The sequence below is a fragment of the Chenopodium quinoa genome, unplaced genomic scaffold (genome assembly GCF_001683475.1).
Source record: "Chenopodium quinoa cultivar QQ74 unplaced genomic scaffold, ASM168347v1, whole genome shotgun sequence".
NCBI classification, from domain to species: Eukaryota; Viridiplantae; Streptophyta; class Magnoliopsida; order Caryophyllales; family Amaranthaceae; genus Chenopodium; species Chenopodium quinoa.
This window is the reverse complement of record NW_018744693.1, coordinates 2,184,609-2,201,541: the sequence shown is the minus strand read 5'-3', so window position 1 is coordinate 2,201,541 and position 16,933 is coordinate 2,184,609. Positions and strand designations below refer to the sequence as shown.

Here is a 16,933-nt window from a genome sequence, read left to right as displayed (position 1 = left end):
ATGCCAATGTCATGTAAATGTTGTATACTTGAGCAAGGACATAAGATATGTAACAATGACTTCGTTATAATGCACTCATATACTTATGTCTAATGGTTTTATGTTAAATATAGCTTTAAACTTCATTATAGCTGTAAAACAAATTCAATAGTATAGGTTTAAATGTTTCATGTTGGATATCTTATGATTCTATTCAAGTGTCAGGTGTCACAGTAAATGTGCAGCTTTTTGAGCAGGGTGTTCACGCACATAAATGAATTTCCTAATAAACACGAGATAGTACAGAGACAAATAGACACAATCAAATCTCTTCGAAGAAATCTCTTTCGAAGACATCCAAAATATTTGGAATTGACCTGAGTATATTATGATTGTATTTTTTCGGTATTTCCTCAATACATCTGATGTTCTTAGGTACAACTCCCTCATTGAAATAGTTGTTGATATAATTTTAACGAAAAGTGTAACTATATCAAGATGGAGGTAGTACAACAATCCATATGTGAGGAGCTGTAATTGGTAAGTTGCTTAAAAAGGCACATACATCTGTACAAGTTGTATGGTTTAATGATACAGTCAGACTTTGCTAGTGACAATATCAGGCTTCGCTTCCCAGATCGTGGTTCCATCGCATGTACAAAGCTTCTTATAGTTCTCACCTACTCCTGCACTTCTTGCAATCACTGCAGCTGCAAGGCCAGGATCAGACTTATCCTCGGATGCATACAAGACAATGGACCGTCCAATTAAATCAACAACCCTCAGCATCTTCTTGATTCCTGAATAATAAGCTTCACCTTTCTCATCGACTTCTAATGTTCCCAGGTCACCCAATGGCTGGAGAATAGCACACCCGTCATTTCACAAGATAAATAAAAAATCAGTTACAAACTCAACGACACGTAAATTTTATATATTATGTTTCCATGGAACACAGTTTTACTACTATTTCCTTCCATAGTAGCCTCACTCTCATTTAGAAAGGCCACCTACACCTGATCCTCAGCAAACCTCGCTAATATTAGGATGTTTAAGGTACTACAGTTCATTATGTTGCATTAGAAGTTTTGAACCCAGCTTTAAAGAAGGTACTTCCCCTCAAAAACCGACATAATGCCCTCCCTTGTATGGTGGGTTGTATGCATGCAAGAATATGCACATCAATAGCTTGTGTACATGCAAGAAAATGAATTGACCACAATACCTCACTTTCACTTCCTTGGATTGGTGGATTGTACACTTTCCCTGTGCTGACTGGACCTTTAGTCAGATCACCAAACTCATTTATAGACCAGCCATGTTTCCCAGGTGGCAACCCACTGATATTGGCCTCGATTCTGGCCAACTCCATGTGTGTCTGGGCAAAGCGAACCACACCGAAAATATCTGGACCTTTAAACTCGGCAACTGCCGCAGACACAAGGAAATCTGCTTTCAATGACGCAAGGTCAGCATCCCTATAAATAATGCAACAATACAAAATTACATACAGTGACACTCAAGTAGTTGCAACATGCAGGCTATAAACATCTAACGTATTACATGTAAATTCCCACCCATGACACTCAAGTAGTTACAACTTGCAGGCTATAAACATCTAACGTATTACATGTAAATTCCCGCCCACCCACCCACCCCCAACACACACACACACACACAATGCCATGTAATAATCTAATCACTGATCTTGGTAAAAAGAAAAGAATAGGTAGTATGCCTTGCTACAGACTAAATGATCTTTTCCAATCAAGTTAGAGGGAATCTCATGGCCATTCATGTGCCGGAGCCAAACAAAGCCAATAATCTAAGTCTAGAGAATTACAACCTTCATAAGATATTGATATCTGATACCTCCCTTGGGATGTTCCATGCTCTAAAAACATCCTCATTCCCTATCATCTTCATTGACATCTGAAAAAATTGAAGAGCTTTAAAATCTTCCAGCTAGCCAATACATTGCACTCCACCTAAATTTTTTCTTCCTCACCACAAACTAAGAAATTACATGAAGATTAGTCAACTTATACATGCCAGGAGGCATTTACTACAACCAAGGGCAGCCATAAACATGACTAACTATAACTCATAGCACCAGCATAGTTGCAGGATATTAGAAACATTATGATCAAAGCCTATAGCTCAAGGGCTCCCCCCATTGGTTAAACCTACATCGAAGTCAAGAGTTGAAATTAAATTTCACAAAATATACCACAAAATAAGTAATGAATAATTGTAACTGATGGACCAACATAGGTCCCTAATGAATGTAGGCAACCTCCAGTAAATCTACAAAAAAAATTGTAAAAACAAAATAAAATCTAGCTGTTTCCCAAAAGCTTTAGGTTACAATCTAAACTGGCCGAGACACAAGCGGGAAGGTCATGATGGCAGGTGTTAAAATATACTACAAAATGATTCAAAATTGAAGGATCACTCAAATGTGTTTGGTTCAAGCTACTCTCACCTGTGCACTTTAAGAAATCACAACTATCAATAACTCCGCTCCAAAAGATACAATAAAGATTGCAGCCACAGTGACTAGACACTGAGTTATCAGAGAATCCATGAACTTTGACCCATTACTTCACATTTACTAAGTTCAGTTGGCATGAAAACAAATTCATCCATGCGACTTTGAGAGAAAACAATCACCCTAACAAGCTTTACACAATACATGGTGCCCTGTATCACAATAGAGTCTAGCACATTGAAGACATGAAAAAATAATATAGTATAACAAACTAGTAAGGAAACCATGACAGAAAAACATATAAACCATGCAAAGCCAGTCATAATAAAGAATTTCAATTGACACAAAATAATGTCACTTCCCTTCAAACATCATTCAAATGGTACGGCACTTTATCGGACAAGAAATCACCCAATAACAAATTTTAAATTAGGAAAAAAAAAGTGATGAACCAAAAAATTTCAAGTAACCAACCTTCAGGTACTCCTTGACCAATCAATCGTGCTTTACGGCCAGTTTGCTCCAAAGCATTTTCCATGGCTACCACGGGTGAAGAACCAAGAATCCTAACTACTTGATTGCTCAGGTCCACTTCAACACTCTTAACTCCTATTGAAGTAAAGAAAACAAAAAAGATAAGTAAAACAAATGAAAACAAGAATTCAGCACGTTATAGATGTGCTAGTGATTCAAGTCGTTAGCAAATACCTTCTAGAGTCTCTAGTTTACTCTTTACAGCACTAACACAACCTTCACACTTCATATCCACCATGAATTCTGTCTGTTCCAAAGAAAAGAAACTATCATCTTCTCAAGTAATAAAAAAGAAAAAAAAAAGTAGTTGTTGTAGTTCAAGCTGAAGCAACATTATGATAGTTAATGCAATAAATTGCATCAGGCAACGGACAAAATGGTATACAGGGAGGGGTGTCCTGCAAAATAACTTATATATCTTCTTCCATAGGCCATAAGGGGGTTGTTTTTGTTTCTGCAACTAAAACTACAGTACCCAAAATCATAGAACATAGAACATTATCTAAAATCATCGACTTGATTGCAAAGGGAAATCATTGTTAAAAGACAAACAATCCAGAAGAAAAACCTATAGTATAAATTAGAGATACCACCGCCACAGCCATCACCCGAATGGTAAACAAATACTACTATTAAAAGAACTCCAGACACTCATAAACAGCAGCGATCCTGTGCTATTCCTTTCGTCGTTATCATATTCGTAACATGGACAAGAATAGGATGCATATATACATAATTATGTATATATAATGCACAAATTAACCCTAGAAATTCTAGTCTTCTGAATTGTGGCCCGTTTCAGATAACTTTCTTGGCATTCACTATCATCCATCCAGTTTCCTCTTTGATTCAATACCACATGTAATTAAAAAAGCTATGATGCACGGACACGCCTGCCAAGTGGCGTGTCCGAGTCGACACGCGTGTCGGACACGGACACGCGTGGGACACGGGGGATACGTCTTGGACACGCGAAAATCCGTGTCCGTTTTTTTTTTGAATTTCTTCTGTACGGACACGGGCCGTCTCACCCAGACACGGTCCGTTTTGTGATGGACACGCAATTACGGCTTTACAAGCCCAACTTCCTCCATTCTCTCTGACTCTCTCACATTCTCAATTCCTCCATTCACAATTCACAAACCTACTGCCTTACTCAAGCTCCCTGAGTCCCAGACCGTCAGCCACTCACCGTCGCGCCGATAACCGCCGTCGCTTCACCTGCTGCTGCTGGTCCAGACCGTCACTCAGTTCACCGTCGCTTCGTCGCCTACAGCCTACTCTCACAGAGACACAGACTTCACTCGCCGCTCGTTGTTCGTCCTCAGCCACCACCCCAGTGTCGCCAGCCACCAGTCCACCAGACCACCACCAGGTAACTCGCTCAACCTAGGTTTCAGGCCGTGGCTTGACTGGCTTCTGTACTTTGTTTTTTTTTTAAATTCAATTAATTCAGTCGCTAACTCGCTCAACCTAGGTTTCAGGCTGTCGTTGTTCGTCCTCAGCCACCAGTCCACCACCCAGTACCGTCCGTCGCCACTCGCCAGCCACCAGTCCACCACCAGGTAAGGGTTATGTGACTTCTGTCTTCTGTACTTTGTTTTCTGAAATTCAATTGCTGAATGCTGATGTTAATTGTGAGGTGGAGCCGTGGAGGCAGTATCACTGTAATTCGCAATTGTTAATTGTTAAATGTGATGTTAATTGTTAATTGTGATGTTAATTGTGAGATGGGTTCAGCTGTCAAATTGTATTGTGCCCTGGTTGCTGAAATTGTATTGTATTGTTGACTCGCTGACTTGCTGGTTGCTGAAATTGTATTGCTGAGTTGCTGACTTGCTGGTTGCTGAAATTGTATTGCTGACTTGCTGGTTGCTGAAATTGTATTGTTGTGTTGCTCACTTTGTTGTGTTGTCTTGCTGAAATGTGCTGTTGTGTTGCTGAAATTGTCAGGAATGTCTTCTAGTTCCTCTGCTTCATGCAATGTCAGTGGTAGTAGTAATTCATCTGAGTCAATGAAAGACCTCTACCCTTTGTGGAAGTTTGTTGTTAAGGGTGATAAAATATCGGGTGGTGGAGGAAATTATAATTGGAAATGTAACTTTTGCGGCGAAGTTAAAAATGGTTCATACACTAGAGTGAAAGCTCATTTGCTAGGTGAACAAGGGAAAGGGATTCAAACTTGTAATAAAGTGAAAATTGATGACCTTGCTAAACTAAGATCGCTTCATCGTGAATCCGAGGATTATAAAAAATCTTTGTTACCAAAAGTTCCACCTTTTTCAAATGAACCCATATCTTCTCACACATCAACTGAAGCTACATCAATGAGACTAGGTTCATTTGATAATGTAAAGAAGAGGAAATCAAAAAATACAATTTCCGATGCTTTTAATGTGAAATCTCGTGACCACTTGGATTCTGAAATTGCTAGAATGTTTTACACAGGGGGGTTGCCTTTTAATCTTGCTAGAAACCCTTACTATGTTAGTTCATATACAATGGCTGCCAATTCTAATCTCTCTGGTTATAAGCCTCCTCCCGGATACAACAAACTTAGAACAACTTTGCTTTGTAAAGAGACAGAAAATGTGGATAGGTTATTACAACCTATGAAAGCCACATGGAAAACAAAAGGTGTTAGCATTGTTAGTGATGGGTGGAGTGATCCACAAAGAAGGCCTTTGATTAACATTATGATTGCTTCTGAAACGGGTCCTATGTTTATGAAAGCTATTGATTGCTCGGGTGAGATTAAGGACAAAGATTTCATTGCTACCTTACTAAGTGAGGTGATTGATGAAATTGGAGATCAAAATGTTGTTCAAATAATCACAGATAATGCAAGTAATTGTAAGGCTGCAGGGGAATTGGTTGAGGGTAGGTATCCTCATATATATTGGACACCATGTGTTGTTCATACACTTAATCTTGCAATGAAAAGCATCTGTGCAGCTAAGAATGTGTTGAATAATGTTGAAGTATATGATGAATGTCATTGGATAACGGAAGTTCATGCAGATGCCTTGTTCATTAAAAATTACATAATGAATCATTCGATGAGGCTTTCAATGTTCAATAAGTTTTCGCCATTAAAACTACTTTGCATTGCCGACACTCGTTTTGCTTCAATTGTGTGCATGCTTAAAAGGTTGAAACTCCTTAAAACATCACTTCAATCAATGGTTATTAGTGAGAATTGGTCCTTATACAAGGATGATCGACGCGGGCAAGCCTCACATGTAAGGGAAAAGATTTTGGATGAAATATGGTGGGAAAAAGTTGATTACATTCTTGATTTTACACGCCCAATCTATGAGATGATTAGGGTTTGTGACACCGACAAATCTTCCTTGCATTTGGTTTATGAAAGATGGGACATTATGGTTCAAAAGGTGAAAGATGCCATCTACAAGAAAGAGGGTAAACTAGATTATGAACAATCTACCTTCTTTAATGTAGTTAAAGGGATTCTTAGTAGTCGTTGGAGTAAGGGTAGTACTCCACTTCATTCATTAGCACATTCTTTGAATCCAAGGTAAGTTTTACTTATTTAATTCATCTTTATTTATTTTTCCTTGTTTTTTATTTAATTTCTTATGGCTATTCTTATTTTGTTGTTAAAGATTTTACACGGAAGAATGGCTTAATGAGGTCCCGGGACGAGTTGCTCCAAATGCCGACAATGAAATTTCCACACAAAGATTACAATGCTTTCGAAGGCTTTTCCAAAGTCCCGATGAAAGATTCAAGATCAACACGGAATTTGCAATATTCTCACAAAAATCAGAGGGGATCTTTCTCAACATTGATTGCATGCATGATATGGCTTTGATGGATGCTAAAAATTGGTGGGCAACTTATGGTTCCCAAGTGCCTATGCTTCAAGGTTTGGCTTATAAGCTATTAGGTCAACCTTCTTCCTCTTCTTGTAGTGAAAGGAATTGGAGCACCTATAAGTTTATTCATTCTTGCACTAGAAATAAGCTTACTCCTAAACGTGCTCAAGACTTGGTATACATTCATAACAACCTTCGATTACTTTCTAGGAGAAGTGAAGAATACACTAAGGGGAGATCTAAGTTGTGGGATGTGGGTGGAGATGAGCATGACAACCTAGGAGAGGTTGGTATTCTAGAGATGGCCGAGCTCTCACTTGATGAACCCGAGATGGAGAATATGATTTTTGATGATGTACTTGGTGATGGTGAAGAATGAAACTATTAGTACTTTTGTTTATTTTATTTATGATTTGTAAAACTATTATTAAGACATGTATTTGGTTTGATGGTTTCTTGATATGTATGAGACTACGTTCGTACACTTTGTTTATTTACTTGTTTTAACAAAATTGTGTGTTTTGAGGCTAATTATTTAGTGTTTTATTGAATAGGTTGTCAAGTTCTCGTTTTTTTGATATATTATATGCCTTGTTATATGCCGTACCCGTGTCCCCTATTTCGGGATTGCCGTTTTCCCGTGTCCGTATGGTGTCCGTGTCGGTATCCGTGCAACATAGTAAAAAAGCTTACATTTCTCTGATTCTCAATTAAAAGAACTAACATTTAAGCATAGAAATTCAACTTAGTTTGCATAAACGATTCCCAAATTCAATAATTAATCATTATAAATCATTATACTTCGTATTAATTGAAACATCATTCTAATTCTCCACTTCAATCAATTAAACACAATTTATCAATCTCCAAATCAAATCAAAACATCATCTTAATCAATTATATCATTCCCCAATTCAATCAATTTAAAACAAAAACTGACCATTAATTCCGGCAACTTCAAATCTTCCTGCAAAATCAATGACAATCAATCAGCATAATATCTTCGATTTAGAGATAGAAAGAGAAACAGAGAGACAAAGAAACGAACATGAGAAGAAGACCTTAGGATTCTCCATTAGAACAGCAGAAGGCGGAGAGCTGAAACTCTTGATAAGGCCGAATCTAGCAGCAACCCCTGAACTCGAAGGTGATTGAGGAGAGAGAAAACGAAGGTCCAGAGACTTCGAGAAGGAAGAAGATGAAGATGGTGAAGAAGATGAAGAGGAGAGAGAAGATGCGACGTAAGCTGCAGGTAGAGCTGTGGCTGCTATGGCGGTTGTTGTTGTGACTATTGACCTCAGAATCGTCATTTTTTTTTTTTTGTCTTTTTAAGGTACTCAACTGTATTAATTGTGTCAATTTGCCAATTCGGAAATGATATTATGTCGTCTACTCGTCTTTAGGTCTATATTGGGTTAAGCCGTTAAGGTACCAGCGTATGCGTACCATTAGAGTGTAGAAATGTCTCCTGAATAAACTCACAAGAATTTGATTCATGTTTCAATTTCTATGAACAAAATATAGCATGACACACCTTTAAAATAAATCCGACTTGATCTTCCGACTCGAAAAACCGAATTGACACCTCTTGTTTACGATGGTATGTTGAAGTGTACTTCATAAATGTTTTATTCCTGTTTAATCAGGTTTTGATCTCAAGGGAAGATAGTAAGAATGTTTGCACTTTTGAGACTTTACCAAAGCTAGCTTTTTTTCTTTTTTTTTTTTGTTTTTTTACACTGACAACTAAGAAATAAAACAACAAACAACAATTTAAAAGGACTAAAAAAGACACTCTCGAGCACAAGCCTTTTCAGCGAACCAATGCCTCCATAGTAGGGGACACCCATTTCCTTTTTAGAATCTTGCAAGCCTCCATAGTAGATAGAAGAGTCCGGATATCCCGAATTAACCAGCATAAAGAAACCTCATCCCGCTTTTTGGGGCCAAGATTAGACACAAAGACTCACAGTCGGAATAAATAAGGATCCTACGAAAACCTCTAGAACAAGCATTGCGTAATCTAGCTAGTTGAAATCTAGCTAATCACGATTTTATCAACTTGACATTAAGAGCAACTTTTGACGTATACAACTTGCTAAGATCATTTGTTGAAAATTACTTGTTTGCTTTACTCCTCTACTAAAGAGGTAATATAATTATTTTTGCAATTCATCAAAAACAAATTGGTTTTGGCATGGAAGTATTAACAATAAGATAAATGTGTGCAAAATAGTGCAAATTGAGCAAATAATAAAGCAAGCATATACGGAAATAAAGAAATCATATATGTTTCGAAATATAAAGAATTTATCCTGGTCAAAAGCAAACTTTTCATCAACATCAACAAATAAATTGTTATAAAATGTGTGACTGAAACAATTACAATCTATATACTTGTATAATTCTACCGATAGCACTTAACAAGTTAACAATACTCTGAAAAGGATTAGTGACTACAAAAGTATTTGTACCAAAAAGGCTCAATGTAGTTGGTTAGGAATTCACCTTGTAATTTCGTATTCTCGTTACAAGGTTAAATTCTCCGGACACCAACGAATAATGGTTAGAAAAAAAAATACACTAAACTTTGAGAATTGAAGTCTAGTTAGAGTCCTCCTTACCCTACAAAAAGAAAAAAAAAACTACAAAAGTATTCGTGGTTAAAAGGCTAATCATGCTTTATCTCTATAATTAGTGAGGATGGTTAACCAAAACCTGGTGGAATATCAGGGTCTTCATCTGCATCGGCATCAGCATCGGAAGCTCGCTTGCGCTTTCCAGATGAGGAATAGCCAGGAGGTGAACTGGAATCACCTTTTTTGGACTGCAATGGACCATTGCGCCAATGAGGTTCTATACCCTCTTCAGTGAAACTATTATTACCAGGATGAGGCTGCTGTGTCTCGGGTTTTAAATCATGATTGTTTGTGGCAGTACTATTATGCAAAGAGAAACCTGAGACTTCTTTATGCTCTCCATTAGACATTATACCATTGCTTTCCCCAGAAACAATGACATGACCATTAAACTCAGTTCCTCTACTAATTGGCACTTGGCCTGAGGAAGACGTTGAATCAATCGCTTTCCGCTCAGGATTCAGTAGCTTATCATAGACTGAGTGAACTGTTTCTTTTATTTCAGTTTTCATGTCATCACCTGATCGAATAATCTCCCACAAGCCATCTGAAATTTGACTCATCGCCTTTTCACTGTATCAAAGATGCAACACAACCAATTAACCATCACCTCTGCCTACATAAAATGGAATGTCAGAGTTCTACAGCTCAGAAGACATGAAATTGAAATTTTTTAGGGCAGTAAAAAGCTTTGTTAGTAACTTAGAAATGAGCCAATCGTGACAAGCAACTAAAGTCTTAACAAACTGCAGCACCTAATCTCACAGTAAAGAAGTCAATGAACTGCAACAAATGTAACCTCTGGCAATACAAGCTTAACACTCAGCACAAGATATAAATCAAATCTACAAGCCTTACATTATCAAGGTTAGTAAAAACAACCTATTGACGAATTTGCTTCATGCTGTAGGTTTTTTCATAAACACACAGTCAAAACAAGAATGGCAGAGCACAGTGTCTATACACTAGGTTACTTTTAACTTATTTATACTGAATTAACTATATTTTGTTGATCTGAACCTGTTAATCTAGCCGAATCAGACTTAAATTTGCAGAACTGAACTTTTCTTAGTTAAATCGAATGTATTTTCAGCAGAGCTTGTTTGAACTTAGTTGAACTTGAACTGAACTTTTTTTTTTGCTAAGTTTACATTCATTTGACTAAATATAATATTTTTTTACTCTGTATCTTGTTTCCAAGTTGAAAAGACCATAGTCCTGTCCACAGATGTGAGAGTACATTTTATTAAAAAAGTAGCTACAACATGTCTATGTGATGCACAAAACCATCCACTTCGCAAGTGCAGGACTAGGCTGAATTATTGGAGACATTAAAAGCCTTCCATTCTAGAAGTTTTTTGCACACCATTAGTTGACTATATACTTGTATAGAAGCCATTCAGACATCAACAAAGTGAGTGTACAGAACCATGTCGCCCATCAGCCCACAATCTAATTTCGATTTCTTACACACATGATCTACTGGCACTTACATACTCCATTATGAACTCACCTCCTCATGTCCTATGAACCTGAAGACTAAGTTATGCCTACATATAACCAGGGTAACATGTTATTCCAATAATTATGTTGGAGCTTGTAGGCAATCTAGGCATGTACAATCAAATGCTCTACATATTTCCAAAGGGTAAGGTATTCCTCTTGCATGTGTCTAGAGAGCAAAATTTATCATCATCAAAACGATAAAAGATTAAACTAATATTGTCTTACATCACAATGCACTTTATAGCAAAGACGTGTTGTAACTCACCGAATTTCTTCATAAATTGCATCACAAAGTTTCCTGGTTTGCATATTTTCTGCACCAGGACGATTAAGTACAGTGGACTGCTTAACCACTGAAATAATATTGTTACGCAAGTCCTCCTGCAGCAATCAGCAAATCTCAGAATAAGAAAATATTGCAAAGACAGATTACCTAGATATAAAAACGAGTTTGTAAGCAATTCTACGAATATCACAAGAAATGTAGAATCCAGCATGAAGCTGACAGAATTAACTATAAAAATAAGGAATGAAATCAGGTATTGTAGTAGATGTGATGACCTTTTAAATAAAAAACCTTCAAATTATAAACATAATTCATGTTTTTTTAGTTGCCACTTGCAACAATTTGACCTTAACAGTATATATTTCCACTTTGACCATCTTAGGAGATTTATCGCAGGAAAAAACATAACCACGTGGGATCTTATCTTACTCATCTCAACACATATTTTCAAAGGTCAACTTTAACTAATGTATAAAAAAAAGCTCACGGCACTGAGGCAATAAAGATCCTGCTGCGCCTAGGCCCGCCTTGGGCTCACTTCAATGCACCTCTTCAATATAAAACAGTTTAAAATTTATGCTTATGTGTGCCTCAGGTATGCCTCTTAGAATGTTCCTCGCCTAGAGCCAAAAGGCATTCTACCCTAATCACCAAGCACCTAGGTTTGCTGTTTTATACACTGCTTTTAATGGCCAAAGTCGTGAGTCGGCAAACATGTAAAACAAACTATTGCAATTAAAAGAATGAGGGGGATAAGGTATACCATAAAAGATAATTAAATTCTATAATAGAATGCAAGCTCTGGAGATTTACAATATCACTTCTGAACCAGAGATGTGCTCATACTGGGGTGTGGCCGTGTGGGCCATATTAAAAGGCATCTACAAATTTATTTATTTATTTATTTTTATAAAAAATTATATTCTCTTCATGTTAAGCTATCACAGATGGAAGAAACACCATAAATAACGATTTACTAAAGAGTGAGAGGACTTGTCTTCAAAAGCATAAGCTGTTCATAGTCCCAAAGCATAAATTATTTGACATCCACCAAACTGTCAATGCCTCAAAGGTTTATAACATGTACTTTGAATATAGACTAACAAGGAATCAAACAATAGATGTGATATTCCTAAAATGACAAATTTAATGCAATTCATCTCTTTTTTCCATTAAATGATACGAAGTACTCAATAATAGATTTCCTACTTTGGCAACCATCCTTTGGAGAGGTTGTCATATACACCCGGGTATACCTTACACCCATGAGTATTTGTTTTCATTTTGATGATTGTTTTTCATTTTATCATTAAATGAAGAACAAAAACTAACATCGGATTAGTTGGGTGTACGGAACACCCGAGCGTATATAACAAATTCTACATCTTTTGTGGATGGAACATAAATTTTTTTAGTATTAGGCATTGTTCAGTTCACCTTAATTTCACTTATTTTAGGTATCATAAGTTCTAATAAGATAAGTTTTACAAAAATAAGTTCTAATGAGGGTTGATACGGGTTACCCAAATTCAAATTACAACTAAAATAAGTTTTAATAATGTATAATAAGTTCAAATAACTTTAGGTAAGTTTAATAAGTTCACATAAGATAAGATAATTTCAGATTAGGTAAATAAAATGCACCCTTAGTGTAGCATCACAACAAGGAATTTAATTTTATAGTAAATATGTCAACGCAAATGTAGGAGATTAGGGTCAACATTTGCTATATATCTTATGAACTCAGTCTTAACATATATTGAATTCAAAATAATAAATGCATTGATTCAACTTGCAGACCACTATCAAACAGGTTTGGGAACAAAGAATCAGCCAAATTCATACTTGACAACTCGAATATTCACCCATCATTAACAAACATGGTATTCAAGAAACGCATAAGCTAGTAAGCTATTGCTAGGTTTGCAAGTCAAAGGTCAATAAATCAATCGTGATTACGAACAACTCAATTAACTCTTCTACCCAGACAGGTTAATACCGTAAATAGATGAAACATTCAAAGGTAAATTTACTCTTAACAAAAGCAGGGCATATAAATCACGAAATTTAGTGCCCTTTCTCATACTTTAGGTGGATAACTGAACCCATTAACTTATTCTTTCTACCAGAATGTCCAGGGTTCTGCAAATATTGGTGAATCAGATGTATATTTATGATGATGAGAAGTCACTAGAACAATTGTCAAAGCTTAAGAGAAAGTCGCCAACACAACCTTATCCATAGCACTAAGTTATGCAAAACTGCAGCCTTCATTTTTGCTTTCCCCTCGTATATATTTCCTCATATTGCAACAATTTCCATCATGAAAATTTTCACAAACATTGCAACATTACCATATTTGCAAATGCTTTCTCACTCTCTCTTCTCATCATATGGGTCTCTTTCTTCATTTCTCTCTATCTCTCTCCTCATCTTAAATTTTGTGGGGAACGGAGAAGGAAAGGAAGAGGGGGGGGGGGGGTATCCTTTCTGCTTGAGCACTGATTTGCTAGCTAAATCCCAAATATATCAATTGATATATGCATAATGTTCTAGGCTAAGATCCATTATCTTATCTAGAGTCAGTTATATTGATAGAATTCCCTAGATAATATTTCCCAATTTGCAAACAAATCTAACACAAAATTCTTGGCATTGAATGGCCATAAAGTGTTTTCTCTAGAGAAATCCAACCAACAATAAAGCTTAAGGAAAGAGTATTTCCTCATTTGTCGGTCAATGTTACAACAATCACATTACTTCTAAAGATGAACAACAACCACCAAGTCAATTAAACCTCTCAAGAAATTGATCGACCCGGGATAGAAACTAGTTTGGAAATAACAAATGCCTCATTGCCCGGCAACATCCAAAGCAACAGTCCACTTTCCACTTACCTTAACAATTTCCTTCTCGCTACGAGTACCCCCATTGATTCATACCAACCACCTCAAACACCACCAAAACATTAGTTTAATTCAAAGTCCAACTTTAAACAAATTCGTAATAAATAGATAAAACCCAACATAAATAGTAATTATATATCACCAAAATATATTCTTGCTACTCTTTTTCCCTCCAAAATTCGACCAATAATAGAAAATTGGAGTAAATATAGATAATTTTCACACTAAAAGATTTCAGCATTGACACCCACAAATTCCAAGAAACTAATCAATGTGCATATGATAAGATAACGAAATATCAAACAAAAACTCAAATCACAAACAAAAACAATTAAAATAATAATAATAACAATAAAAGATTTTGATTTTCTTAGAAGTGCAATAAGAAAGGAGAGAGAAAGAGTACGTTTTGTTTGAGTTGACGGACAATTTTGAAGCGAAGACGGTCGAAATCGCCATCATCTTTGAGCTTGGAAATGACTTGTTCAGCTGTGATCTTTTCATCTCTACTCATTGTTTTAGGTTTTCTGTATGCGATACTCTCCTTTAACTTTCTTTGTTCAAGGAAAAAAGTGTATAGATCAGTTAAGATATCAATGTTATACCATATCAATTATACTAACCATAAACTATACTAAGGAGTACTAGTATCTTTATACCATATCAATTACGGATTATTCCCTCTATTCCAAAGTAATCGAAACGGTTTATATTTAAACAATTCATAAAGATCATTAAATTTAGATCAACCCATTAATTTAAGAGATAATTTGCTCTAATTAGTTTTTTTTTTTTTTTTTGTAAGGTATTGTTCTTTTCACATAAAAAAAATAAATTAAAAAAAAAAAGTTCAATTGAGTAAAATAATTTTCAATCGAGTAAAAATTAGTAATTGTAAAAAGAAATATAATAGAAATAGTTCAATTGAGTAAATAAATAGTTTAGTAAAATCACTATCACTTCAGTAAAAATAATTTCAATTCAATAAAAATAATGTGAAAATAAGTTGGTGTTACTCCTTTTGTCTCTTAATTAATACATTGACATCACATATTTCCAAATGTTCTAAAATGATATGTTTGATCATTGTCATAGTCCACAAACACACTCTTAAACAAAACTAGTCTTCCGGCCCGTGCAATGCACAGCTTGTTCATAGAAAATTGCATTGAGAGATGAGTGAGGAAATACCAATAATTATGAGTGTAATATGTAACTGAAAACATAATTAAAGAAATAAAATTTTGGGACTTTAATTTAAAATAAGACTTAATAGAAAGAAGATGGAGGGACTAAAATCAAAGAGAGAAAATAAAAAGGTTGAATTAAAGAGGTGAGATGAAGATAAAATGTTTAATGAAAGAGTTAAGAAGAATTGTATAATTAAAAATAAAAATATAAAATGACATGTGACACATTGAGTTGAAGAAGATGATAGTGAAGTGTAATAGAATGATGGCATATGTTTTTTTTGGTTTGGTTTTTTAAATACTAAGTATAGATAGATTATCTTCAATATTAACTTGAACTTCCTCAAAGACCCTTTTTTTACCAAAGAATTTGTACCATTATTTATACCTTATTGACAAATAACTACTTGTACATATTTTTGGAATCATTCATTGCATATGTATTTAACTCCCCCATTAAGTATCCACCGACATTTTCTCACGTCCTTTCAAGAAATAAATCTTTATCTCTCCTTCTTTCGCCTTTTTTTTTTTTACAATAGCAAATTTAACTATTACAAACTACGAAACTTTTAAACAAGCCAAACCAGCTCTTACAAACCAGCATAACACAAAAGAAAAAAACTTTAAAACTTTTTGATCGACAAGTCTCGATTACTTGTTACAAAATCTGCTCGTCGTGGAACATACTTTTTAATAGGCACCACAGTTGAGATAAGGACGGAGTAAACATTGTACGTTGTTGAAGAGCAAAACCCATAGAGATGAAAGGGTTGGTAAAGAGAGAGTGTCATTGTTACACCGGATAAAACGAGTCACAACTTGCGGCCCCGTACCATAAACAGGTACACGTGGCCCCTGCTCAAGAAAAGGGACTGCAGATGACATGCTATGAACCCCCAAATTTTACATTTGGGGAGCCGCCTTCAAGGTAAGTATTTGAAAAATCATTGCTAAAATATCAAGAGAATTAGACATAGTCAATTCTCTAAAGATCTCCTGACATTTGAAATTGGAATAGGACACTGACATAGACCACATAACATCAACAACCTCTTTACCGACAATCACAACTAACACCCTTTTTTCTATTATTCTCTATTAGACCTACGAACACTCTATTTCTCTCTTCACTTTACCATAGATCTTGACATGTTTTCCCAATGAAAAAAATAAAATATTATTCATTCAACGAATAGTATTTCGATTAATACTAAGGGTGTTCATTTAACCAAAATTTGGCTTTCAATATTTGAATTTCTTTCGGTCTATATTTCTCACCAAATCAAATTCAAAAATAATACTGCGTAATAAATTTGGTCAAAACTCATACAAGTAAAAAAAAAATACAAAGCTTGAAAACCTAGTGTAATAAGGCCTTGTTCTTTAGAGTTGCTATGTCCTGCTCTACTCTGTGCTGTCCTGCTCTGCACTACTCTGCCTTGCTCTGCTTCGCATTGCGTGGAAATCTAGCTCTGCTCTGCACTGCTGAAATCTTGTAATTTAAATAATTGAGCTATGCTTTGGAGGCTCAAACATCCAATTGTAGAACATGACTATATG

The 16,933-nt window shown here is 35.7% G+C and overlaps 3 protein-coding genes across 6 annotated transcripts; 1 reads left to right on the top strand and 2 right to left on the bottom strand.

Moving 5' to 3' along the window:
• Positions 1-292: 292 nt before the first annotated feature.
• On the bottom strand, positions 293-8,336 carry LOC110702546 (copper chaperone for superoxide dismutase, chloroplastic/cytosolic-like). Of its 2 annotated transcripts, none has more exons than XM_021880272.1 (6): positions 7,905-8,336; positions 7,784-7,810; positions 3,179-3,251; positions 2,945-3,079; positions 1,205-1,428; positions 293-837 (listed from the first exon to the last, which is right to left on the bottom strand). In XM_021880272.1, the coding sequence occupies exons 1-6, from the start codon at positions 8,151-8,153 to the stop codon at positions 577-579; spliced, it is 969 nt and encodes a 322-aa protein (XP_021735964.1). In that variant the 5' UTR covers positions 8,154-8,336; the 3' UTR covers positions 293-576. The 2 variants fall into 2 exon arrangements, with proteins under 2 accessions (XP_021735964.1, XP_021735965.1); XM_021880273.1 differs by having other exon boundaries at positions 7,892-7,978.
• LOC110702545 lies at positions 3,258-7,773 on the top strand. Of its 3 annotated transcripts, none has more exons than XM_021880269.1 (3): positions 3,258-4,379; positions 4,489-6,542; positions 6,631-7,773. In XM_021880269.1, exons 2-3 carry the CDS (start codon positions 4,960-4,962, stop codon positions 7,220-7,222), a joined length of 2,175 nt encoding a protein of 724 aa, XP_021735961.1. In that variant the 5' UTR covers positions 3,258-4,379; positions 4,489-4,959; the 3' UTR covers positions 7,223-7,773. The 3 variants fall into 3 exon arrangements, with proteins under 3 accessions (XP_021735961.1, XP_021735960.1, XP_021735962.1); XM_021880268.1 differs by having other exon boundaries at positions 4,482-6,542; XM_021880270.1 differs by having other exon boundaries at positions 3,258-6,542; positions 6,631-6,893; positions 7,054-7,222.
• An 808-nt stretch (positions 8,337-9,144) lies between the features above and the next one.
• LOC110702544 lies at positions 9,145-14,806 on the bottom strand. The gene is made up of 3 exons (XM_021880267.1): positions 14,587-14,806; positions 11,254-11,369; positions 9,145-10,055 (listed from the first exon to the last, which is right to left on the bottom strand). The coding sequence occupies exons 1-3, from the start codon at positions 14,692-14,694 to the stop codon at positions 9,551-9,553; spliced, it is 729 nt and encodes a 242-aa protein (XP_021735959.1). The 5' UTR covers positions 14,695-14,806; the 3' UTR covers positions 9,145-9,550.
• Positions 14,807-16,933: the final 2,127 nt, after the last annotated feature.